Source organism: Cryphonectria parasitica, assembly GCF_011745365.1.
Source record: "Cryphonectria parasitica EP155 unplaced genomic scaffold M406scaffold_6, whole genome shotgun sequence".
NCBI lineage: Eukaryota > Fungi > Ascomycota > Sordariomycetes > Diaporthales > Cryphonectriaceae > Cryphonectria > Cryphonectria parasitica.
Genome location: NW_024468914.1, coordinates 292,228 through 317,652, shown reverse-complemented (window position 1 = coordinate 317,652; position 25,425 = coordinate 292,228). Strand labels below are relative to the sequence as shown.

General features: G+C 53.5%; 7 protein-coding genes across 7 annotated transcripts; 2 read left to right on the top strand and 5 right to left on the bottom strand.

Moving 5' to 3' along the window:
• The first annotated feature begins 282 nt into the window (after positions 1 to 282).
• M406DRAFT_292702 (uncharacterized protein) lies at positions 283 to 3,869 on the top strand. Its single transcript, XM_040919044.1, has 5 exons — positions 283 to 662; positions 754 to 837; positions 905 to 1,635; positions 1,713 to 2,298; positions 2,387 to 3,869. Exons 1-5 carry the CDS (start codon positions 311 to 313, stop codon positions 3,757 to 3,759), a joined length of 3,126 nt encoding a protein of 1,041 aa, XP_040774052.1. The 5' UTR covers positions 283 to 310; the 3' UTR covers positions 3,760 to 3,869.
• A 154-nt stretch (positions 3,870 to 4,023) lies between these two features.
• On the bottom strand, positions 4,024 to 5,570 carry M406DRAFT_262015 (uncharacterized protein; the record flags this gene model as incomplete). The annotated part of the gene is made up of 3 exons (XM_040917487.1): positions 4,024 to 4,272; positions 4,374 to 5,266; positions 5,342 to 5,570. The coding sequence occupies 3 exons, from the start codon at positions 5,568 to 5,570 to the stop codon at positions 4,024 to 4,026; spliced, it is 1,371 nt and encodes a 456-aa protein (XP_040774051.1).
• A 583-nt stretch (positions 5,571 to 6,153) lies between these two features.
• On the bottom strand, positions 6,154 to 8,160 carry M406DRAFT_99558 (uncharacterized protein; the record flags this gene model as incomplete). The annotated part of the gene is made up of 5 exons (XM_040926461.1): positions 6,154 to 6,488; positions 6,612 to 7,389; positions 7,489 to 7,735; positions 7,903 to 8,052; positions 8,092 to 8,160. The coding sequence occupies 5 exons, from the start codon at positions 8,158 to 8,160 to the stop codon at positions 6,302 to 6,304; spliced, it is 1,431 nt and encodes a 476-aa protein (XP_040774050.1). The 3' UTR covers positions 6,154 to 6,301.
• A 1,027-nt stretch (positions 8,161 to 9,187) lies between these two features.
• M406DRAFT_73723 (uncharacterized protein) lies at positions 9,188 to 10,184 on the bottom strand (the record flags this gene model as incomplete). Its single annotated transcript, XM_040925649.1, has 2 exons — positions 9,188 to 9,761; positions 9,922 to 10,184. 2 exons carry the CDS (start codon positions 10,182 to 10,184, stop codon positions 9,188 to 9,190), a joined length of 837 nt encoding a protein of 278 aa, XP_040774049.1.
• Positions 10,185 to 12,091: 1,907 nt separating this feature from the next.
• Positions 12,092 to 15,066, bottom strand: M406DRAFT_261854 (Piwi-domain-containing protein; the record flags this gene model as incomplete). The annotated part of the gene is made up of 3 exons (XM_040917473.1): positions 12,092 to 14,686; positions 14,752 to 14,865; positions 14,932 to 15,066. 3 exons carry the CDS (start codon positions 15,064 to 15,066, stop codon positions 12,092 to 12,094), a joined length of 2,844 nt encoding a protein of 947 aa, XP_040774048.1.
• Positions 15,067 to 19,727: 4,661 nt separating this feature from the next.
• Positions 19,728 to 20,473, top strand: M406DRAFT_331637 (uncharacterized protein; the record flags this gene model as incomplete). The annotated part of the gene is made up of 3 exons (XM_040920654.1): positions 19,728 to 19,741; positions 19,827 to 20,363; positions 20,431 to 20,473. The coding sequence occupies 3 exons, from the start codon at positions 19,728 to 19,730 to the stop codon at positions 20,471 to 20,473; spliced, it is 594 nt and encodes a 197-aa protein (XP_040774047.1).
• A 1,080-nt stretch (positions 20,474 to 21,553) lies between these two features.
• Positions 21,554 to 25,356, bottom strand: M406DRAFT_292694 (uncharacterized protein; the record flags this gene model as incomplete). The annotated part of the gene is made up of 4 exons (XM_040919043.1): positions 24,403 to 25,356; positions 24,181 to 24,342; positions 22,671 to 24,129; positions 21,554 to 22,611 (listed from the first exon to the last, which is right to left on the bottom strand). The coding sequence occupies exons 1-4, from the start codon at positions 24,946 to 24,948 to the stop codon at positions 21,554 to 21,556; spliced, it is 3,225 nt and encodes a 1,074-aa protein (XP_040774046.1). The 5' UTR covers positions 24,949 to 25,356.
• Positions 25,357 to 25,425: the final 69 nt, after the last annotated feature.

The window sequence follows — 25,425 nt, the reverse complement described above, 5'->3', positions numbered from 1 at the left end:
AACCACCCCCTCAGCGTTCTGTAGGCCTGCTCAGGCTGGCGATTCGGGTAAACATCAGGACGAAATGCTATCTCGCTTGCCTCTGGATTGTGGTTCTGTTGATGGGGGGGATAATCAGGCCTGCCTCTGTAACTCCTTATCCCGTCTCGGCAAGTGATGACCCGCCAGAGGGCCCAGAGATCATCGTGTGTGCCTGTGACAGTGCGGAGAACCCAGAAGAATTATTGAAAAAGCGTGCATATCCTGTTGGTCAGGCTCACCAGTATGGCAAGATGGGCTTTGTCGTCTCTCATGCTGCATTGTGCTCCACATGGTAGCAGCTATGCGACACACTCTTCTGCCTGAGGTCTTGCTGTTGGCAGCCCGTGTGGTTCACACGCAGACAACTGGTACGAACGACCTGGTCGATTCGGATATTGAGTACGGAACTTTTCAGAATCCTTCTTCAAACGTACGACCAAGATTTCGATACTGGGCCAATGACGCGTCTCACAATCTAAGCCGTGTAAGCGAGGATGTGAGATCGCTGGCCCGAGCCGGCGCCGGGGGTTTGGAACTGTTAGGATATTATCTCTATGGCGACAATGGGGTGTACGGTGGAGGCAGTGACGCTCCGCTGCAGTCAGACTGGACAATCTATGGGTTTGGAAGCTCTGCTTGGAGTGAGTATACTGGGCACCTCGATATAGAAGGCGTTGCTCCTCCTCCATCTGTTGTCCTGAGCGCCTCACTCACCCGTTTTGACATCTGCAGAAAACCTACTGGATACTGTCCTGGGGACCGCCAAGGACGAAGAAATACTGGTCGACCTGGCTATAGGACCGAACCAGGGCGCAGGTCAGTCTATTCGACCCATATGTGTGTCTTGTTTAGTCTTCTAGACATACTGAGGAGAGGCGTGCAGGCGTTCCGGCCCCGTACGGACATGACGGGGTTTTGTGGGATTTTGCTTCATTCAATGTGACTGTGCCAGCGGGTACAACCTTTTCGGACTTGCTCCCGGGCTGGGGCGGAGCGTATAACGCAGAGTCTCTCGTTGCCGCCACTACAGGCTTAATTGTCGACTCCAACGGGACCGAGGCGACCTTGAGTGCCAGCTCACTGGCTGATGTCACCTCGCAAGTCAACAGCAGCGGGCATCTGAACCTCGTCTTCAACGCCTCCAGCAGCAGCAGCGGGTCCGAGTTCGTCTTGTTTGCCTTCTATCTCAAGCCTGCCGACTATTGGGAGGTCAAGGCCTCCGACTTGGTGGAAGCAGCAGTGCCGCAGTCCCCCATCAAGGACTACAAGCAGAACGGCTCACGGGCGGTCGACCACTTCTCGGCGGCTGGTGCCCAACTCGTCATTGATTTCTGGAATGAGACGTTGCTGTCGGGTGATACCACGACAAGCATACTTGAGGTGGGCAACTATTTGTGGGAGGACAGCCAGGAGTACGGGTCCAACTCGAGCGTCTACTGGACACCTCAGCTGCCGGATGCCTTTCAGAAGAGCCGGGGCTATGCCATCCACAAATACATACCTCTGATCGTGAGCGCGGGTCTCGCTGACACTGGGGTCGCTGCATTTCCAATCACGTATGTGACAGACGAGACAGACGCGGGCCAGAGTCATATTCAAGACTACCAACAGACAGTACGTCATCCAGCTGCTTTTATACTGAGTTTCTTGACCCTCACCCTGCTTCATACAACTAATATCCTATGACACAGCTTACCGAGTTGAATGCAATATACCTCAAAACATTGACCGACTGGAGCCACAGCTTGGGTGTCCAGTTCTCGAGCCAGGTCGTCTACAACCTCCCAATGGATATGCTTGCCAACATCCCCTATGTGGACGCACCAGAGTGTGAGACTCTAGGTTTCTTGCACAACATAGACGGGTATAGGCAGTTCTCTGGTCCTGCCAACCTCGCCGGCAAACGTATCATCTCAAGCGAGGCCGGAGCCGTCATGTACTTGGCCTACCAGCAGACCATTCCGGAGCTCCTGTGGGATCTCAAACGGTCCGTCGTCGGCGGTGTCAATCAGTTCGTCATCCATGCATACCCCTTCTCTGGAGACTACGGAAACACCACCTGGCCTGCCTTCACGGCCTTCACGTACCTCTTTTCGGAGATGCACGGTCCAAAACAGCCGGCTTGGGACTTTTACAGCGAGTGGCTGGACTGGACGGCGCGTACTCAATACGTTGCTCAGACCGGAGTGCCCAAGGTTGACCTAGTATTCTGGTCCAAATTGACGTCGTATGGGACCATCGAGACCCAGTATGCTCCTACAGATCTACAGGACGCAGGTAAGCTGTCTATGCCAGCCAGAGAAGAGACTCGTAGTCTTGGGGGCTCCTAAGATTCTGTGTATGTGTAGATGACTAATGAGGAGAGCAGGTTATACCTATGAGTACCTGAGCCCGGACAACTTTAAACTCCCAGAAGCCTATGTTGAGGACGGTATCTTCGCACCAGAGCGGCAGGCGTTCAAAGCCATGATTGTCCGTGCCAACGCGTCGTTGACTCTATCGGGCGTCGAGTACCTGGCCTCTTACGCCAAACAAGGCCTCCCTATCATCTTTTCCGGGGGGCTACCATCGAACGTGTCCGGATATCACCAAGACGGCGGTGCAAACGTCACTTCTATGATTAGTGACTTGACGCAGCTTGACAATGTGCATGTCGTTCCGTATGACGGCCTGTCTTCCTCGCTCTCGTCTCTGGAAATACTCCCTAGAACCGCGACCAGCTCGAATGGGTCGTGGTACACGTACTGGCGAGAGGACAACACGACCTCTACGCAGTATGTCTTTGTCTACAATGATGCCACCGGGGTTGCACCAAACGGGGCGATCACGACGGGAAGCATTTCTTTCGAGGCAACCGGCAAGCCCTTTGTCTATGACGCTTGGACTGGCGATGTCACTGCCTTGTCCTCGTACCAACAGACAGAAACACACACAACCATCCAGCTACAACTGACTGGTAACCAGTCTGTAATCATCGGCTTTGAGGAGGAAGAAATAGAAGGAGGCTTGCACATCACGAGTAGCAACCTTGCATCAGTCGTCGTTGGCCCTCCCGCTCTGGCCAGCAACTCGTCGTCGCTTGCTGTCCTATCAACGTACAACCCGGCCCCCCAGGAGATTATTCTCTCCGATAATTCATCGAGAACCGTCCAGCCAATGTTGTCTCAAGCTTTTCAGCTTGGAAATTGGACCCTCACGATCGAGTCATGGGGACCCCCAAACGACATATTTGACATTGAAGGAGGAGCGTCCAAGGTGAACACCAGCTACTACACCCTAGACAACCTAGTGCCGTGGTCCCAGATGTCAGACGCGCTGGCCAACGTCTCGGGGCGCGGATACTACCAGACCACCTTCAGCTGGCCGCCAGATTCCTCGGGTAGCGACGACGGCAGCAGCAGCAGCAGCAGCAGCAGCAACGCGACCATCTCTGGTGCGTTTGTCGACCTGGGCGCTACCGTGCATACGGCCCGCGTGCGCATCAACGGGCAGGCCCTGCCGCCGCTCGATCCGACGTGGGCGAGGGCGGATGTCGGAGAGTATCTGGTCGAGGGAGAGAACGCGGTTGATATCATCGTGAGCACGCCGCTGGGCAATGCGCTGCGGAGCTTTTGGGGCGATCTGATGACGAGTGGGAGACATGCTGTAGAGGTAGTGGCGGATCCGCCGAGTGTGGCAGAGTATGGACTTGTGCAGGATGTACAGATTATACCATACCGAAGGGACAGTCTTGCTTGATCGGCAAGAAATAACGAGTCTGGGAGTTTGATTGTGTACATAAGACTACATCAATCTGTGGAGGATAGTACAGAATTACTCGAGATGGCACGTCTGTAATAATGAAGAAGAAACAAATATGAAAAAAAGAGAGAGAGAGAGAGAGAGAGAGAGAGAGAGAGAGAGAGAGAGAGAAAGAGAACATCTTCATGATAAAATCCCAGAGCCTACGGTTGAGCCCCCACACTTCATTCCTCATACTATCTAACATCCCCTCTCCCTTTCTCACAGCTCATCGTGCTTGGGGATCATCTTGGCCTGAATATCCTGCACGTCGTACGGATAAAAGGCATTTCCCTCGCCACCCCACTGGGCGGGCAGGTCCTTTCGCTTCTCCCAGATGGCAGGCGACGGCAGCTGATCTTTGAGCTCACGCGCAACGGCGCCTGCCTCGTCCATGACGCGCATGAGGTTGCGGCCCATGAGGTCCTTGACCTCGTCGTCGGTCCAGCCGCGGATAAGCATTTCGGTGATCTTTTATGTAATTATGCCAACCTTGGGTTAACAATTGCAGTCTCTTCTTCTTTATTGGAAAGAAGGGAAGAAAGAAGAGAGAGAGAGAAAAGAAAACTCACCAGATTCGGATACTTGCTCGCATCCTCAAGCCCCTTAACAGAAGTATACATGCCATCAAAATCCGACCCAATCCCCACATGCTTCTTCCCCACGACCCCAGCCACATGCTCAATATGGTCCGCCAGGCGCGAGACATTGGCACTCTCGACATCCGGCCCGACAAACACAGGAAACATGACACACTGCACAACCCCACCATTCACCGCCCCAGGCCCGTCGCCAATCAGCGCCAGCACGTCGTCGGGCACATTGCGCGGGTGGTCATACAGCGCGCGGGCGACCGAGTGCGTCCAGACGACAGGGGCACGCGACAGCGCGATGGCCTCGCGGGCGGTGTCGTCGCTGCTGTGGGAGAGGTCGACCAGCACGCCCAGGCGGTTCAGCTCGGCGACCAGGGCGCGCCCGAGCGGGGACAGGCCGTTCTTGGTGGGGCCGTGGCCGGAGGGCGGGAGAGGCTTCCCGAACCCGGCGGACGAGGCAAAGGCGCTGTGGCACATGTGGGTCAGGCTGACATAGCGGACGCCCAGCTGGGCAAACAGGCGCAGCGTGGCGAGCGAGTTGCCCAGGAAGTGCGTGCCCTCCATGCCGAGCAGGCTGGCGACTCTGCCGGCGGCGAAGGCGGATTGGATGTCGGCCGAGGTGCGGGCTGGGCGGAGGTGGTCGGGGTGCGCGGCGATCATCTGGTTGGTGAGGTCCAGGATCTCGAGGGCGTCGCGGAGGCCGTCGTTGGGGAGGGTGTAGTCCTCGCCTACGTCGATGCCTAGGAAGTCGGGACAGGGCGCCCAGACGGTCCAGAAGGCCGCGCCCAGGTGGCCTTGACGGAGGCGCGGGATGTCTATGTGGCCTGGGACGTGCGTGGCCAGGTCTGGGAGGATAGAGGACGGGTGGCGGTCTGGGACGAGAAGTATGTTAATTGTGTGAACAAGAGAGCGGTGTCATGTCTATCTGTTTGTCCAGGCTGACGTACCAAGAGATCTGATGACCTGTGGAAGGTCAATGTGAGTGTCGATGAGGGGACTCTCCTTCATGAGCGAGAGAGCATGCTCGTAAAAGGGTGATGACGTCCAGAACGAGTCATCAAACTCTTCCGCCAAGGGGTCGGCTATGGGCTTCTGCTCTTCATTTTGAAAACTGGCGGCAGTTGTTATAGTTATTGTTGTTTGGATCGCCACCAAGGCGGCTAGAAATCTGAGCATATTGAGCATGTTGGGAATTAATCAGTGGTTGTCCTTTACAAAATGTCTCCTATCGTCTGAATGAATACGAAATAATAAATAAAAGTGAACTTTAACGAAGCCAAGGGAAAGGGCATATGAGAATGATGAAATAGACAATTGGAAATTGAAAGAGGAGCATGGATGAAAAGAGGGACAGAATCCTCCTGCAACACCTCCGCATCTGTATGCTTGCATACTGACAAGTACTGCAGCAAATAGTGATGAGAAATAATACATCATGCATGGTAGCTGACAAGACCACTGCAGCATCCCGGTTTCGCTTGTTGTCAATTGTCCGACATCGCCGTCGCCGGCCAACGTGCCGATCCGCCCGCACCTTATCTCTGCACTCGGTTGGAGATGCCCGAAACACTTCACCATCTTAGGGGGGAAATTTGAAGTGTGTTGAAAGTGTCTTTCTGCTGTAGAATAAGTGCTCTAGTAATTTGTGAATGATTGTACATCATCGGAGTGTCAATGTCATCGATGAATTCATAACTATTCCCAACGCCGTCTTCTTTCACGCCGATCTTTGAGACGTGTTTACAGTAAGTTCAAGATTGAAGCTTACAATCCTTCGTATATGTTTGATAGTCTACTTAATCCATACAATAGTCACGCGTGATTCCAAATAGTTGCCCAAGAGGCATGGATGAATAATCACCCCATCTCCCACCACGTATGTTATACCACAAAACCTCCTCACTTAATCAGTACGTATATCTAAATCCAGGCTGATAATCCTCGTCATCCGTCTCCAGCTCCTTCTCACCACGGCTTGCCCGCCCATTCTCGATCCTAAAGTACACCGTGAGAACACACACCAGAACAATGTTAAGCAGCGAGCATGCGATACAGGCATACAGCCCAGGCCTATAGGTAGGCTTATCTTGTTCTCTGTTGTCCGGGTGAGCAACCAAATTAGTGTTCCATTTCAGAGAAAGGCTTTGATCAAAGAGAAAAAGAACAGCCTAGATGCATCCCCTCGAAGAGATAAAAACAAAAACTGATAAAACTCACCTAAAGACCAGACTGCCACAGATACCACCAATCCCGCCAAACCCCACCAGCGTGGCGCTGCAAAAGGCCCTCTTCCACTGGCCACGGATGTTGTTCGCCTGGTAGCTCATGGCAGCAGGCACATTCGAGTTGGCCCCCGCCGTGACTAGAAAGACCCCAAAGTACCGCACAGCAGGGTTCTTGTGGAATCCCATGATGGGCAAGCCCACAACACACAGCGTCATATTAATAAGGATCGGGACCCCGCGCAGCCGATACCTATCGCCCAGCCAGGCCGTGCCGAACATGACGCCGCCGGCGAGCACATACGGCGGGGCGACGAGGCACTGCGACGCGCCGACCGAGAACCCGAGGCTCTCGTTCAGGATGACGGGCAGGAAATACGCCAGCGCGTAGGTGACGGTCGTGGTGTTGAAGAAGATGAGCGCAAAACACCAGATCTTCCAGTCGAGCCCGGCGCGGAAGAACAGCGCCGGCGAGAACGCCTGCACCTTGGCGTCGCCCCGGTCGGCGTCGACGCGGGACACGACCCAGGCGCGGTCCTGGCTTGTCAGGAAGCGCCACGAGGGGCGGGACGAGTCGGGGAAGTCGATGACGAGCCAGTAGCCTGCGATGCCCAGCAGGCAGGTCAGGATGCCCTCGATGACGAAGATCCAGCGCCAGCCGGTGAGGTTGGCGAGGCCGTTCATTTGCATGAGGCCGAAGGCTAGGATGCCTGAGAAGGCTGAGGCTACGCAGCCTAGGAGGTAAAAGACAGAGTAGCGTTTGCCCATCTCATCTGTTGTTTTTCAACCCTCGTCATGATCCTCGTCGTCAGCCGTGTGTGTGTGTGGGTAGAGATAGAAGGAGAGAAAGAGAGAGAGAGAGCATCACTCACACCTTGTATACCAGGTGCTCAGCAGGTAGACGCAGCTTGGAAAGAAGCCGGCCTCAAGAACACCCAGGATGACCCTTAGACCAGCCATTGTCTGCCAGTTTCTAACGAAGCCCATCCCGATCATGCAGGCTCCCCACAGCAGCGTAATGACCGACAGGTGGATTCTCGGGCCCAGGGCGCGCACCATGATGGTCGAAGGTGGTTGAAAGATGACATAGGTGACGAAAAAGACAAGGGTAATAATAGACTGGTCCAAAATAAATTATCGAGGTCAGTCATTTCCTTTGTTCTTTTGTTCCATGTTTCTTTTTTCTCTTCCACCTGTACCATCTGTAACGACCCTTCGCTTCCTTATCCTTTTCACCAGAGCGGTAACATGCACAAGAGGGAGAATGTGCGAAATGCAACACTTACATATCGTTCTCCTATGAGCACCAGCTCAGTACTCATGCCAGCGATGCTCGCAGCCCCCAGGTTAGTCCTGTCCATCAGCGACACGCAGTACATGACACCCAGCGTGGTGACCAGGCGTCGGTCGATGGACTTGAGAATGCGCTTCTCCTCCTCCAGGGACCGCGGCTGTAGGTCCTCTGGCTTCGAGACCCTCGAGTCGATGCGCTGGGCAGCGTCTTCGATCTGGTCTGCAGACTGATTCTCGCCTTTGTCGTCCATCTTGTCCCAACTTGTTTGTCACTTGATGACCTCGACAGACGGTGCTCTTGAGTAATAATATGAGTAAAGGATGAACGAGAAAAAGCGTCAGCCGTGCTTTGAGAACCTTGAGTCAACCCATTGAATTATTAATGTAGGAAGGACAAGACTGTGTTGTAGGTCAAGGGAACAGCACCCTCTGACCTCGGTTCAGTTCATCGAAATCTCTTGGGCCACACACACGCCATGGAAAGCTGGCTAACAAGCCAAGCATCTCCTTCCGACGCGCGGGGTAAATCGTAATTCTAGTCCATAAGCCCATGTATTAAGGTTCCCCTCTCAGCTCGTCAAGAATCTCTGGGCAAGCCTCGGGTCCCCATTTGATGGGGACAAGCGCGTGTACAGTCGATTCCGTGTGGGAGCAATAATGCGGGGTTCTGCTGATGGTTGCTTGGCACCATGTTACACAGCCTTACTCGCCCAGCATTGGATGACGCTGACAATTTTGGTGTTTACTACTATTGGGCAAGTATTGGAGTAACATAGTGGTTGCGAGTAATTGTGACAAGAAATCCCTCCTCCCTATCTGCTGAAAACTTCAGTGCTAGACGCAACCAGTTGATTGTCATCGTCATCATAATCATTATCATCAGGTAATTATTTGTATGATCTCTTAACTAGAGATTGACGTGGTTTCTGGCTTTGCTCCAATGTCATTCAAGAAGGAGGACAGAACTTGGTCAACAAGAAAAACCAGAACTCCTTCTACTTTCATTTAACTCTTGTCTATCAAAAGAAACCTGCCCAAATTGCATCAATCCCTCTGAAAACAAATCAGGATGTACGCGACCTGTCCCATAGCTACTTGACCGTAGCTCCCAAACTCAAGTTGCTATCCAAAGGTATCGTTGACCATATTCCCCATCCACATCCCACCCAATCTTTGCAAACGACGTATGAAAACAGAACGTGTGGTTGGAAAACACAAAAAGACACAAAACAACAGGAGAAACAAACAACAGCCAAAGGCCTGTTGTTATCTGTCCAACTAATACCTGCTCCGGCCGCCCATCTTATACGGCTCCCCCTCCGCAGCCCTCACCTTCACACTCCTGCTCGCCAGCCCGCCGGCCAGCACCAGCACAGCCGTAATGACCTCCGGCACCAGATATAACCCAACCTTGACCCCAAGCAGCCCAGTGACCGGGTTCATATCCGTGTTCTTCCCAAAGTAATACACCACGGTCCCAATCAGCCGCACTGACAACACAGGCGCCGCGACCGCGATGGCCAGTGCTAGCCGGCGGGCCTGCTGCTGCTGCTGCTGCTGCTGCTGCCTCCCGCTGCCGGTTGTGCCGGAGGAGGTGGTGAGAATGGTGAAGATGGCGCCCGCGGCAACCGCAGCGACGGTCAGGAGGAGGATGACGCCGCCCGCGCCGGCGAGTTTCCAGTCCTTGGCGAGCTTGGTGGGGTCGGCGCGGGCGGCGGCGGAGCTGAGGCCCGAGGCACCAGTTGCGATGAGGGCAACAGCGGTGACAACCGTGATGTGGAAGAACAGGACGATAATGTTCTCGATTTTTCTAGCCTCGGGGGCGTCGTGGAGGGAGAGGAGGTAGAAGCGGCTGTACGGTTCATTGAAAAGTATAGTTTAGTGAGGGAATTGTGAATTGATCAGGTCGAAAATTGGGGGCCATTGTGAATTTCTTTGGGGAGAGGGAGAAGGAGAAGTGGAAGAGAGAGAAAGAGAAGAAAGCAAGAAGAAAAAAAAGACAGAAAACTTACGCCTCGTGCAGTATGCCAAATAGAGAAATGGTCAATGGCGACAGACCAACACTGCTAATGATGGCCGCGGCGATACTATCAGGACTCGAAATCTCCATCGCGCTGCCGATGATGCGCAAAAGACAGAAGAGGATAAAGTAGAGCCAGCCGACCCAGATCTGGTGCTTGACGCCGTGCCTGGCAAAGCAGTAGATTGCTGGGCCCAGAAGAACGAGGTAAATGGTCAGCACAGCGGCTGCGTATCCCACAACTGAACTCGTCATGTTGGCCGTTGCTGACGTTTGGGAGGGAGATGCGTTGATGTAGTCAGATGCCGTATCTGTCTGTCTTGAAGGATGGAGAGGAAGAAGGAGGAGGAGGAAGAAGAAGGGTTATGCAGAAAGACTTTCCTCCAGGCTCTGATTACACGAGACCATCTCAGTTTCTTTATACTTGCGCTCTTCAGGCTCCAAACATGGTCGACACCGTTGGGGCCTCCATCGAATCCCATCCCACCACAGTCCCAATCTCATCACTGAATTGGAATCTATCCAATATCATTCGTTCTCGTGCTCGTCGCGACCTTCTCGTTTAGCTCGCATTGCGTGGTGGGCGCAGTCACCCGCAAGGACCCATCCCCAGCTGACACTAGGCGTCTCACCAGGGCCCGCGCGGGAAAATCAATCCCAAATCTCATCTTGTTGCAGATCTAGGGCGTGCATGACAATAAGCTTTCCCCGTAGGAAGCAGCCGTCATCTATCAGCCTCGCATCCATCGCTGGCCTGGTGGGTCAGCGAGGAAATAGGTGCCTGAGACGGGCAGAGGGGCGGAAAATTTAGTTGCCTCATGCGTGGATTTTGATGCCTGACGCGGCCGCCGTCCTGCACACACACCCCCCTTTCCCTTTTCAGTCTCGTGCCGGGATTTGATTGGTTGTTACTCTATGATTGATGCCCTCCCCCCCCCCTGGCCCCCGGGCCTGGCCGTTTTGGCGGGTGGGATTCGAGTGAAGATCTCGTTGCTGGACAGCCACGATCGAGGCTGTGACTATCGCCATGGATTAGAAAGATGCCTGAAGGTCCACTGTCAATATCCACCCGCCTCAGCTATCGTCTTGACGAACTTGTCTTTCGGCTCCCACAACGGTATCTCCCCCCCCCCCTTCCTTCTCATCCCCTTCGTGATTATCCGTCCTGTCGTATGGTAATAAGGCGGTGGCTGTCGAAAAGTCCATCCATGGTCGTGAATTACTCACTTACGGATGACAGAATAATTCATTCTATCCGTATGCCCTTACCTACCTCATCAATGCTGAAAGCCGCCTGTACTTGTCACTGCATCCGCCGTTACCTATTGCCATCTTCTTTTCTTTCTCTCACCGCCACGTCTCTACCTTCCGATGACTTGTAAACAGAGTATGTTAGGTATCCAGCTATGAATATGCGTATATACCCTGCTGCCTTGTGAATCTGTTGCATCTCTTTCCCTCCCCCCCACCCCGGTCCCCATTAAGATCTTATCTGTAGACAGACATCGTTCCAGAAGTTTGTTTGGTGGATACGGCTTCTTGACCTTGAACCTCAATTTGGTTGAGCCAGGCTAGTCATATCGGCTTTTTCATTCCTGTTCCTCCATGTCCGGCCCCTCTTGCAGCCATGCGAGGAAGATGTGCAACATAGCGTGACGGGCTCAAAGATGCGTCTTCGGAGCGCAGCTTCTCATGTTTCTGTGACCCAATGGAATCAGTATGACCTTTAAAAATCCTTCCGTGCTCGTAAGCACTCTACTTATAGACTGAAATACTGCCCATAGAACCAAGCTAGTGAACGCACTGCCCTTTTCGTCCGGCTTATTTATGTTGTGCCATGGGTTTCAAAAAATTGCGTATCAATTCTATGCTGTCTGCCTATGATCATCCTCTAAAAAGGCACTGGAACCTTTTACAAGGCTTCACGATTACTTCAACGCCTATCGAGTATCTTCATTGCGATGTCATGGCAATGCTGTCACTAGTAACCGTGAAGCTCGCATTGTTCGCGTCCTGCCATCGCATTCCCCCTGCCAAAGAAAACAAAAACAAGTGAAAGAAAGACTTCGACCTTGACTGACATAAAAACTCCAAAGCGCACCCCAAAGTGACCGTGCGGTGTGGAGTTTGAGCTGAAGGCCACCATTCGCTGGCCGGTGGTCTCAGACAAACCACATGGTGCCCTTGAAGAAGTTGATGTTGTCGGCCCGGGCAAGCTTCTTGTCGGCACCGATTTCCATAAGGTATGGGGCTTTCTCGAGTTTCTTGCTGCTGTTAACAGACTTGTTGTCGTGCTTCGCGAGCGGCAGACGCATCTCCTCCAGTCTGTTCTGAGGATCCTTCTCTGACGCGTCGATGTCCTCGTGAGCCCGACCGCGGGCGGCGGCCAGATGGGCGTAGTAGATTGCGGGGTGAAGAGAGACTGGTGTGGTCGAGCGGACGTACTGGTAGCACTGATGGTAGATCATGCGCTGCAGTGCGTCGACAGGCATGCCAACCTCGTCGACAAGAACTTGATAGTGAACGGGCCGGGCGGTACCCTGAATGGCGACGTGGGAGTTGAGGTAGAAGTCGTAGTGAAAGGGGTGGGTAACCTCGCGCTCGACCACTGTGCCGGGGAAAGGGTTACCATTACGGTCACCGTCGCTGCCTTTGATGGGGAAAAATCGGATGTGGTGCCGCTTTGTACCCACGATCACTGTGATCTTGGGGTTCCGCTGACCAACCTCCTGCAGGATACTACGGACCTCCTGGATCTCGTAGTCGAGGACCTGTTGAAACTCGCCTTCCGACACGCCATCACGGAAGTAGAAGACATGCTGCGGGGCAGTCCGCATCTTTTGGCACCAGCGGGTTACCATGGGTGGCAGGATTCGCCGAACAGTATCCTTGGTCATGATCTCAACCCGGTAGCCATTCGTCTCACAGCCGGCCGCATACGTGATGGCGTCTGGATCCATAGACATGGTGATGGCGGCCAGGGATGCTTGCAGATTACCCGTCTGGCCGAATGAACCGTGGGAAATATCGGCGCCGAGGATCATAGTGGGGACCTTGAAAAACCCGCCCTCCTTCAGCTTCGAGGTGTAGCCACCAAGTTTGGCATTGACCTTGGTCGCCACATTCGAGCAGTACTGCGGAGCCGCCTTCATCACGTGTGGCGCCAGCACGATCTGAGATAGAGTCCCAACACGAACATCCATGCTCTTCTTGAGCCGCTCGTAGGCAACAATGTCCTTGCTCGGCATAATGTAGAAGATCAGATCCGGGGACTGCTGGAACTGGCGTCCGACCGAGTTGTAGATATCCACCATCATGTTGCCTGTCTCCTCAGTGCGAACCAACTTCAGAGGCTTAATAGGAGGAAAGGGGGTTGTGACCTTGCCACCGTGACCGCGATAAACTTTCACAAACGTGCTGATGAAATTCTTAACGCTCGGCTCCTGAACGCAGTTATTCACGATGACCACAGCCCAGGCATTGAGCGGGCGCGGGTTGGGCATCGTGAAGATCTGATTTCGCAAGTCCCAGCGTCCAGATGTGGAGGGATCCGTTGACGACTTGGCAAACTGAATCACCGGGTTTGGCAATACCCGCGCCTCGATGGCTTCCATCTCACCCTTGATCTGGATACCAAAGGATTTGAGATACGGGTCTTCGCGCCACCGGAGAGTCTTGACGCAGTTCATAACACCAGACTGGCGCACAGGAGGCTTGGTAACTGCGAACTTGATCATCTTGGACGTCTGCTCGCCATCAAGCTTGAAGTTATATCGTTGGAACTTGTCAATGGTAATGGTTTCCATGGGGAAAACCCCGTCACGGGTGGTCTCGATTAGCGGCATGTACCAGGCCTTGAGCTTGATATCGTAGCGCTGCCGGAAGTACTCTTCAACGGAGATTGACTGTCCGTCCTTCTCAAACTTGTAGTTGCGGGCATTCGCGCCCTGCGGGAACTTCTTCAGATCCCAAACGAAGCCCTTGATCTTATACGGCTTGACGTCGTTCATCTTGCCACGGTGTTTGACAGAGAATGACAGCTTCGACATGCGCCGAAGCATCTTCCACATGGGCGACTGGCCGAGCTGACCGTTGGGGTACTCCACCGGCGCCAGGGCTTTGCCGAGATCGTAATCGCGCAGCTGGATGTACTCGCGGCGGGAAGATCTCAGGTATGCCGTGCAAAGCTCGAGGAAAGTTGCGCCGCCACTCCAGAAGGCAGTATTGGCAACGTCGACGTTGATACCCAGGCCCATTCCTCCGGATCTGATGGACGAGTTAGTACGGATGGAGGCATATATACCCTTTATTGCTTCAATATGCCGGTGAGTATCGTCTAATAGGTATCGCTCGGGGGCATCGTCGGAGTAGAAGTTTCGCTTTATGGCAACCAGGTTCTGGCGGGGCCACTCGCGGAAAAGGTGATCCAGGAAGTTCAGGCACTCCAGAACGTGGTCATCCCAGCCCATCTGTCCCTTGAGATAGGCACGAAGGGCGTCCAGACGCACCGTGGTCGTACGCTTGACGACAAGGTAGACCACATCTGGGGTCCGGCCAGCCTTTGGGGCCCGGCCGCGCTCCTCATCCATGTTGATCTGGATTCGGATCTCTGGAGAAGGGTTGCGCGACCACGCAATCTTCTGGCCGTCAAAGATCCAGGGATGAGGGCCCGCCTTCCGAATGTGCTCCTGAGCAAGTCGAGTGTTCCACACGGCGTTACAAAAGGCTGCCTTCTTGGGCTCCGGCGTGACGGACACCTAAAGGGGGAGGTTAGGACTCCGAAACCTACATACAGACTGACACCAGAATGGCTTCAACTTACATCGTATTGATAGATGTCGAAGGCTGGCACGCCTACCAGCCGGAACTGGTTCACACGCAATTGGACTTTCTTGCCTAGGGTACCTAGCTGGGGTCGCTGCGCAAAAGGGTGCATCTCACCAGACTGGAGAAGCAAGAAGAAGGAAAGTTAGTCAGACTGCGCCATCGATACTGAATGAACCTGGGAACTTACGTGAGGGAAAGCCTCAGGAGGAAGATCAACTCGCTTGTTAACACGCAGACGGTGCTGCTCCGCAGTCGAGAGCTCGGGCTCGTCGCGGGCAGGGTCATATCCGAGAGCAGGAGGGTAACCCATAGGTCCAGAAGAAGCTCCTGCATTGCTAGGCGGTCGTGTGCTGCCACTGGCCTGGGAACCTCCACCACGAGGAGGAGACTGCTGAGATTGCGAGCCTGTGGAGCGCTGAGAGCCGCTGCGAGAACGGGTATCAGAAGGACCGTCGAAAGACGGGGCACTCAAGTAACGAGACATTTTGGCTGTTGCCTGTAGTGTCTGGGAATGATGTTAGTGGATTACAGGCCTCTTCGTGTCTCAGAAAGCTGCCGCCTCAACGTTGCGATGCTGAAGGGCTTTGTGGGTCGGGATGAGTCTGAGAGAAGAAGAGAGGGCAGGGCAGGGACAAGACGAGGCAGACTTGGTTTCGATCCTGATCAAGTATTGCAAGGGGATGGCCCAAGACATAGAAACAAACACTGTTGGTGTTTGTTTCGGCTTGTGGGTTGGCAATTGTTTGTGCAGGTGTGTGATGTCTCTTTGGAAGTGTGGGAACGTCGAAGTGCCTTGCATCCCAGCTAAGCCTTGACCAGATGGAGGGACTTTCATGGAAGATCTGATCAGGTTATTGGGAAGGGCTGAGGTGCTGAGTAAATCTGGCTGAGAGTGCAGTAAAGGAGAAAGGTCAAGCTTCAAGCTTACCAGTGTCAAGAGGGAAGATGATTTTACTCTGGACGGGCTTGCTGATGAGGTAGAAAGGGAAACGCGATTTTGTGTGTGTGTGTGTGTGTGTGTAACAGAGAGAAAGGGAGAAATGAAACTACAGTCTGGAAAGACGCTGCTGAAAAATGTGGGGTCGATTGAAAAAGATGGGAGGAAAGAAGGATATGTGGTGCACCACATAGCAGTTGATTCCGCTAGGTGAAGCTGAAGAGAAGGTGCGAGAAGGAGGAAGACTGGTCAGGCAGGATCAATCTGGTGGCTATGGCTCCAGACTAGCCTGAGACTTTTTGGTGCAGAAGATGAATATGGGAGGAAAAATCGGAAAACATTAGGATGAGTATAGAAAAGAATGTTGACTTACTTTAATTGATGAGAAAAGTGTTCTCCAAGTTCTGTGTGTGTTGTGTTGTCTGGACGCTGTCAGCAAGCTGGCGAGTTGCAAGGGGCATTGATATGGAGGTGGACTCGTCAAGAAATCATTACAATCAGAGGATGGAGTAGGTAGATGCTGGAAACTGGTAGGATCAAGTCCACCTGGGCAGCTGAGCATTATGATAAAGGCATCCAAGGAAAGTCTGCGCAGATTGGGGAAGATGCTAGAAACATACCTGTGCCTGTGCTGGTATTGACTGAATCACCAGTGACTCTGTAGATGGCTTGGATTTGTTGGTCAACAATGGCTGCCTGGGATGAATGGGCTGTGTAGATGGATGGGGAAGGGTAAAGAGAGGTGGGATTGATTGTCAACAATGGGCAGGTGAAGAGAAAATTCGATGAACTGTCTGAAGGTACCCAGGAAAAGATGGTAGTCACCGTTCCTCGAGGCAAAGTTAAGCGTGTTGAGAAAGGAGGGAAGGTGTGAGGTACGTGGGAAGGCACCAGACGGAAGCTGTTGAGGCTCGGGGAGGAAAGAACAGTCGAGACGGGATCGACCTTGACGATTCTGTGTGGGGATCAGAGGACGGAAGAAAATAAATCGTGTGCGTGTGAGCTAATTGGAAGGCTATTGGTCATGTGCTGAAAAACACGAGAGTGTGCGACTACCGGGGCAGAGGGTATCTTGGGGACCGGGCGTGTTGTTTTCGACTTAATGAGGCGGGGGCTGAAGATGAAAGAGAAGGGTCTGGTGAGGCAGGCTGCTGAGGTACCACGCCGGATCTGGGATATGGCCTTACTCTGGGAGAAACGTACCTGCTGTGGGGTTGATGCTTGCGTTTGAGGGTCCAAGCTGCTGCGTCAAGGCGAACCGTAGCGATGTTCTCAAGGCTGGTGTAGAGAGAAGACAAGAGGCTGGATGGTGGTTTCTTTCAAGTTGAGTAGACGGGTGGGAGGCGGCTGTTCCGTTCAGTTAAGATTGGAAAGACAGAGGAGGGGGACAAAAGGAGCCCAGTATGGATGGGTATGGGTACTTCAAGGGGTGGTTGTGGAAGAAAAAGAGAGGCAAGGTGCGGGCTGATTCAGAGGCTCTTGGGAGGCAGCATTAAATAGCAATGCTCTCTTCGATGAACGATAGATCACAATGCTCAAGTGAAGGCAGTGGGTCCAATTCAAGGGTGATTGAAAGGCTCTGACTCTCTATCTGTTGGGTTGCTGGAAGACTCTGGACGGGACAGTGCTTTCTATGAGAGAGAGTAAGAAGGGATATTGTGGTGAGCAAGGGATCACGAGACTTGCTATGAATTCACAAAACAGTGACTTGTGTTGAGGAAACTGTTCATCACACCTCCTCAATCTAATCTTCCGTGCCGAAGCTCTCTATTGTGGAGGGCAGACTACGGTAGGAGGACGGTAAAGCATGTACGAATCAACATCCTCAGGACAACCTACTTAATCAAGGCTGTGAGACTCCATTGTTCTATTTTCTTTAGGACTCAAGAATAGAGAATCCACTCAAGTGTCCCTGCAAGCCTATTCTTCATGTGAAGGATGGACATACAAATGCTGTATCATTGTTGGGATTCCTCAACATCCAGATACCGCGAAAGGCAAGAGAGGAGTGAATCATTGAATTAGTTGGCTCAGGGTGAGCTGGAAGAGGGGAGTCTGGATAGTTAGGGAACTTTGAAGGATCTTCTGTGTAGATCTGGCCCCGATTTTACCAGCGCTGGTGGCTCTGGATGAGTATAGATATGTGAAGGGACAGCAGATGCTCGGGCCTTGGAAGATAGACAAGGTTGGAGTATGAGGGTGTAATTACAAGGAGCAGCTATGAGCTGCAAAATCTAAGACTCGCGAAGATTGCAAAGAAGGCAAAACAGAGACCTCACAGTTCTGGAGACTACTAAATATTTGTTTTGCTGCTTTGACGGCATCGCTAGCCTAGACTTCGTCGCCCGCATTAGTTTACCCATATACTCAGGCCCAGATGATCTTCATCAATCTGCTGCACCTGACACCTTATTTGCACAATGAACCTGTAACACCCTTGAAAATCTACTGTCTTATAACCCTGCATAGATAGTGCCAGAAATGCATTCATGAAATGGTCACATTGTGGAAAGTGAACTATCGTTTTACCAGCTCTCTTGGTGGTCGACCTTCCCACCCAACCAGCATTTAAGTCAGTGTTGAGAGGCGACGAGATCATCAGGATGTTTGAGGGCACATCGATGACAGACCTCCTCCGCTCCTACTGGAGATTCCGGTTGTCGTCTCCCAGGTAAGCTTCTAGAGATTCTCCTGCCTTGTTGAACGGGCCAACCGAGCACACACGAGGCTGACGCAGGCTCTGCAGACCCGTGACCACCGAAACCAACGTGCTAAAATCGAATCAATAATAAAATCAGACAAGTTGGCACATGGGTCATCAAGAAGTGAGCCCGATGGACAGCTATGTTATCTTTGCAGCAAGGAATAGCGCACATCAGGCTTAGGCATTCGTCGAATGTGCTTTCAAGAAGAACAACGATGATTGCAGCCCAAGAGGGGGAAAACATCAACAGTGTTGATACCTGGCTGGTAGGCGCTGCTTGGTGTGCTAGACATGAAAATTCTGCAAGAAAGCTCTGGCAGCGGCGACAAAGCAGAAAGCCAGAAGTTCCTGTATTGAGGGAGGGTAATGTCTCGACGATGCGAGGTAGAAAAGGCAGGAGGTGAATGTCTCTAAAGACATGATTAAACAAGGAATGCGTGGATGGTGGACCAACAAGCTGGTAATACTGTGGGATGCTCTACATTGAAAGATGTCTCGAGGCCCCGCGGCCCCGCTTGGACGAGGCTGCGGACGAGGCTGAACCGCCAGAGTCGGAGCGGAGGTGTTGTTGAAGACGAGAATGAAGAGACGAATAGCCCAAGAAAGGCGTCAGGCCGATCAATAATAATAGGACATGTCTCAGCATGGAAGAGAGAGGAAAAAAGAAAAAAAGGAACCAAGTCCAGAGACAAGACAAGTCATCTTTCCAAACAGGTCACCGTCCGAACCGTTGTCGTGCCAGCAGCCAGCCACAGCATACGCTAATAGAAGTAAGGGTGGCCTTTGTCACATACGAGACACATGCAGAAGTGGTGCTTCCAGATTCATTTTAGGAGCTCGATCACGGCGGAGTTTATTTACTTGCAGCACCTTGCAGATCTGCTGACCCTTCTTAGGCAACAGCTCAGAAAAGAAAATGTTGTGGGCGGGCCTGGAACAAAGTTTACGCAGCATATGAGCAGCAGCAGAGGTGCATGGCCGAATGTCCTGCACACGAGACAGGGATCATCAGCTGTGCGGCTAGGCGCGTGAAATACGTGGATTGGGATTGGATTGTGGGCGGACAGGTCCCGCTGTTCGAGAAGGACCACTGTAGGCAGCACAATAAATACCCTGGGCCCCCTCTTATGTCTCATCCTGTTTGTTTTCTTCCGCCCTTTGGGGTATAAAGTTCTCTCCCTCTGGGCGGCGAAAACACCAGTACCCTTCAATGTTGTCATCCCGACCGGACTTCCCAAAAAATCAGCGCAGTGCAGCCAAATGAATACTGTAACAGTTCACAGGCGAGAAGGCCTCAAAAGAGACCACAGATCTTGGCATGACTAACAATATGTTTGAACCACGGTTTGTTTGAGACCATTCCTCCCGACCGACCAGCCACGAGTCTTTGCACGAGAAGCCTCCGCTCACACACAAAATGTTGCCCCAGCTCCAACCCCTTCGTCGAGAAGACATGGTCCCTCAAGAGAAACGGACCAACCGCCACCTACATCCGCAAGCCAGACGGGACCCTCGGCCGCGCGCCTCTCTCCCCAAACTACACCTGCTGGACCCCTCCCAACGTGCTCCCCCGTGTTGCCGCCGAGCGCGCCGCAGCCTACGACCTCCGCCTCTGGCAGATCAGCCGCAACGCAGACGAGTACAAGGCCCGCAAGGCCGCCGCCAGGGCAAAGTGGCGGCGTGAGCGCCAAGCCTGGTTAGACGCCAGCCCCATCTTCCACCCCTTCTCGCTGCTCCCCCTGGAGATCCGCCTGCAGATCTGGGAGCAGGCAGCCACGGACCCCGATCCGACTGATGTCGTCCTGCGAGATCCGCCTCGCGACAGACCGCCCCAGCAGAGCCTCTCGTTCCGCGCGGACGCCAACGTGCCACAGATCCTGCTCGTGAACCGTGAGGCCTACAGGGCCACGCGGCGGTTCTTCCAGCGGGCTTTCAAGGATCACTCTGACGGGGGCGTGCTCACCAGGTGGCCGACCGTCCTGACCGTCAACCCGGATCCCTTGCCTGTAGTGTCGATTAGCACTTTTGTCCAGAACGTACAAGTGGGCTACCTCTCGGAGATTGTCATCGAGGTGAGCAAGAATAACCTGAACGTGTACGGAGGCCACGGCACGAAGCTGCACGCCCTCTACAGCCGGGCACCACTCCTCCGCAAGTTCACCGTCAAGGCGCCTGTGAAGCCCATCATGTGCCCCGAGCTCGACCTGCTGCACGCGCTCTGGATGTTCAGGTACTGGTCGTTGGAGAGGAAGGCCGACGAGCCGAGCTGGGTCGAGCCCGAGTTTGAGATTCTGTACCGGCCTGGTCTGCACGGGGACGGGCTCGAGACGGTGCTGGCTCACTGCGAGAGAGGCCTGCTCGGGAAGCCAGGCCTGAGGTGGAACGCCACGCCTGGGCTGAGCATTCAGTCTGAACTTTCCGACCAAGATCTCGCCGACATTCTGGATCCGGTGTTGCAGTCGTTGCCAACACAAGGGCCGCGAGACGTAGGATGGTGGGGGTAGGCAATCAGAGACATGTTGCTGGACGGTACAATGGATCAGCTTCACTTCTCGTTGGGAGACAGACACTGAAGTGTTCGAAGCGAGGAATGCTGGACTGTTCAATGTGGGGGCCATGCACTCACTATAAGTGAGGAACGCCGATCCTTCTTTTGAACATAGTCAACGCATCAGGGGCGAAGGCTCTGTGTGTCACAACTTCATACATACTTGAGCAGTAGGAAAGGCAATTATTCACCATATCACGGCAATTCCAGGCTACCAGCTTTCAAATTCGAGTGCAAGTTTCATAATATGTGATCTGGGTTTGGCTACTTGTCTGTACGACCACCTCGTAACACCCAGTACATCGGCGCAGGACACCTGCCGCGACAACCATGGAAAATCTGCCCTTCTTCATCTGCTTGTCATGCAACCAAAATCCCAATGTCAGTGTTCAATTTGCCCAATCGCCTTAGAAATGGCAGATACCTTGGGCCCATGCAGGAAGTGGAATGTTTGTAATCGCGTATACATGTGAGTGGAACCGTTGTCAAGATCCAGTGGCGTGTCTCCAGAATCGAGGTGCCAGGATCCATACTCTGGATCCCCAGCCAAAAATTATTATTTTTTCTTCTTTCTTTCTTTTGCGCTACGAAGCGTTGTCTGGCGTGCCTTAGTAATATCGGCTATAAGGTGGTTGCTGGGGTGGAGGTGCCTGACCGTAGGGCGATGGGATTGTATAGTCGCTCGGAGGGGGCCCGCCATACATTGATGGCTGCGGGGGCGGCCAAGCTCCATTCGCGTCAGGAGTAGGTACGGCTTGTGGGTAGGCCATCGGAGGTGGTGGGTCCTGACGATACGAAACGAGAGGCTGCTCATAACCGGAGCTGGATCCAGGCCGCAGAGATGATTGCTGGTAGGTGCTAGCAGCCGTAGCAATACGACCGCGGCTCATATCGAAAGGACTCTGGGTTCGACCCGTGATAGGTGAATCGCGCGAGTAGGGGTACTGGGAGCGATCGGACGAAGCCTGCCGGGTGTGCGTCGCGACCTGCAGACGGCTGAAATCACCGCGACCGCCTTTGTCTGGCCCTTTCCAGTCCTTGGCCTCTGGGACATAGGTGTTGCTGACGAGGCGGACCATCTCGGATGCCTTGAATCGAGGCATCGTGTAGGACGAAGAAGGCGGGAGCAAGCCCAACAAGAATGTGATGTCTCGAGCAATGGGGGCGGCTTGCACACGCCTCTGCTGATCGAGACGTCGTCCAGCTGCGCCCTTCAATGGTGATTCACCACGTTGAATCTTCCGAGGGGGGTTCAGATCCTCGAAATCATCTGCCGGGTGGGGTCTCTTTGGCGAGTTCGTCATAGGCATGAACTGCGGACGAGGGCTGTTTCCCTGTCGAACCGACGGCCGAGGGCTGTTCACAACAGAAGCTCGCTGTTCGATAGATGGAAGGATGTTCTTTGGGCGCATCTGGGAGGGTGAGATGATGATACGCGCCGCGATAGGGTCGAAGTTTTGGGACGAGAAACGGGCCGCGAATGTCTTGAGCTTTGGGTCATCAGGGAACAGCTCGGCCATGCGCTGCTCCAGTTTAACAATCTGGGAGCGGTCGCCATAGTCCGACTCGAACTTGTGGAAGTAGGAAAAGATCATCTTGGCCTTGTGAGTCGTGTTAGGCTTCTCTGTCAGACGCTTGACGCAGTTTTCGAAGACCACTCTGGCATCTGTTTTCCAGTCAGTTGTCTACTGCCCCGGAATTTGTTCACCTAGCGGAAGGACTCACTGGTAAAATCGTCTCTGGAGTGCAGGAACTTCAGGTACTCCACCATGAAGTATTCGTCCTCAGGGAAGAGTTTGGCGCCACGCTCGAAGATCTTAGCACCAGCGTTATCCCTATAGACTTTCCATTCCATGAGAGCAACCGCCACATAAACGTCGCTGGCCAATTTCCCGCGTTGGCGAGCCTCCCAGAAGACATTACGCAGTCCACCAAGGGCAACTTGGGGAGCTCCCGTTCCTTGAATACGGCGCATAGCTCGAGCCAGGGCGATCCATACGTATGAGATGGTCTTGGACAGCCCGTTGGTTCTTACGGAGTAACCTTGTTGTATCGCCTTGATCTGGGCTTGCTTGGCTGCATCCTTCGCGGCTGCATCACCAGAGTAGGCGTCCTCGTCGTCCTCTTCGGTGGGTGCCTGGGATTCCAATTGAGCATTTTGATTGATCCTGTCAATAGCCGCCTTCTCTTCCTCCTTGAACTTTTTGATCAACTCATAGAGAGTATCAAGTACCTTGAGATAAGGGGCTCTGACAGCATTTCCGCGGTCCACTTTGGCTGCGTCGCCCTCGCCAACTGGATACGTGCCTTCCACCCGATCCCCATGTTTGAGGGCAAGCAACACGTTTTCGGGATTGGCTTCAATGCCTTCCAGCAGGAAATCCAGACCTCGATCTCGGCTCTCAACACCCCCTATGTCGTTCTCCCAGCACCACTCAGCTGCCTCGACCCACATCTCGGGCCAGAAACGGAGAGCCATGAGGGCCTGTCTATAGACGTAGAGTATACGGCAGTTTAGGGTGTTGGGCTCGTCGGCCTTCAGCTCGAGAGGATCCGACTTTTCCCAGGCGATCCACTTCTTCCAAAGCTCGACCTGGTCCATGTACTCTTCGTCCCCGTCGAAACCTGGCGCTGGAGGGAGGCGTGGGAGATTGCCACGCTGAAGTCTGCGGGTCATATTGTCGAGAGCCATGTTGGCGCTTTTGGCGGACATGTAGCTTGGAGAGTGTTGGCTGACGAGCGCACGACCCAGCTTCCTATCGATCGAGTTTTCAAATTGTTCGTATTCCCGCCATAATGTGTTGAGATTCCTAGTGGGTATGGCAATTGCTCGCTGGTAGACCCGGCGCAGCAGATCCATCTTCTTCTTGCTCTCCCAGTCCTGATCTCCCACCACTCCAGGCCCTGTCTTGATGAACTGGATGTATTCCGTCCAGATCGGCCCAGAATCCTTGTCAACGCCGATGACATCGTTGCTCAGGACAAATTCGAAGGACTGTGTAATTATGTCACGGGCTCGGCCACTGGGATCGCTTATGTCGTTGCGTCGTCGAATGTAATTGAGGTAGACGGTCAGGAGATTCACGTTCTGAATGGTAGTCAACGTCTTCTTGAACAATTCTTCAGCCTTCCCAAAGTTGTTCATTCCCAACTCCATTTCCATATACGCGGTCCAGATATCCGCCTGCGACTAGTCAGCACTCGAGCTTCTTACCAGAGGGACTATCAGACGTACCGATTGGGGGAACACAGCCAAGAAGCGTTCATACACTCCTCTGAGCGCGTCAATGTCGTTTCGTCGACGAAGTTCTGCAATGAGATCCAGCCAGGAGTCCATAGCTGCCCGTGGGTCCTGCTTGATCCGCTCCTCGAGCGTAGTTACGACATCTTGTAGGGGCTCAGAAGCATCGCCAGCCTGAGGCGCAGCGGCTTCAGTAGCAGCTGTTGCAGCCGCCACTGCAGCAATCGTTCCGCCCGAGACTGCTGGCGCATTGTTCGCCTGGGAAGCGGAGGGCACATTAGACACGGCTTCTTGAGCCTCATCATGAACAGGTACAGATGTCTGAGGAGGAGAAGACTGGGAAAGAGGCTGAGTATCCTGCCCCGACTGAGTGGCTAGACCGTTGGAGGTAGGGTTGTCATCCTCCGAGTCAGAGTCTCCCACTAGGAAGCCTCCGGCAGTCTTGCGTTTCTTGGGCACAGGCAGAGGCTGGGCAGCGGGCTGAGGAAGAGGCTTGAGGCTGCTCTGCCGACTCTGCACCTGCTCCTGCTGAGGCACAGGTGTCAAGTCAACAGACTCTGGGTCGTAATCACCCACATCTTCGGAAGCGCCGTCATTGGGAGATGCGGAATCACCAGATGTTTGCAGGGCCACGGAAGAGGAAAGGTTGTTGATGTCTTGTTGTGCGTTGTCACTATTATGTATAACCCCTGTGTTTCCATCAACCTGATATTCATCGCCATCTTGCGCCCACGGGGCCTCCTCGACGATCTCGTCCGCCATTGTCGCGTGCGATGGTGCCACGTACAGATCGCGGGAAGGAAGGGGGTACGTTGGCACGAGGTGATCGGGAGATTTGAGGGTTGTCGCAACGCGCGTTGTTCTCGTTCGCGATAATGCGCCCAGAGAAGGCGTTGATTGGGGGCTCTAGATGGGGTGCATCAAGGACAAGCGATGCAGATAACGGTCTTCGACAAACGATGTAGTCTGCGATGGTTTCGCGCGCCACCTTGCACTGGAAGGAAAGATTCAACAGCACGTTGTGAAAAGAGTGGACAACTCCTGGAAAAACGAGTCGATGGGAGAGTGGGGAACAAAGCTCAAATCAACAAATGCAGTACTGCGACGGCTAATTGCCCAGAAAGGACAGCTAAGGTCGTGATGTCTGAGCACTTTGCGGTTGCTCGCCGGTTTATTCGTTGTTTGTGGTTGTTACGGCTGTGAAAAAGAGACGGTCGGAAAATGGCCATGCCAGAGGAA

Bases quoted from the DNA above. Each gene is read 5' to 3' on its own strand.
- M406DRAFT_292702 (XM_040919044.1), top strand. From the start codon at position 311: ATGGTAGCAGCTATGCGACACACTCTTCTGCCTGAGGTCTTGCTGTTG. The intron at 663-753 runs GTGAGTATACTG...TGACATCTGCAG, and splicing joins GTTTGGAAGCTCTGCTTGGA to AAAACCTACTGGATACTGTC. The intron at 1,636-1,712 runs GTACGTCATCCA...CCTATGACACAG, and splicing joins TTCAAGACTACCAACAGACA to CTTACCGAGTTGAATGCAAT.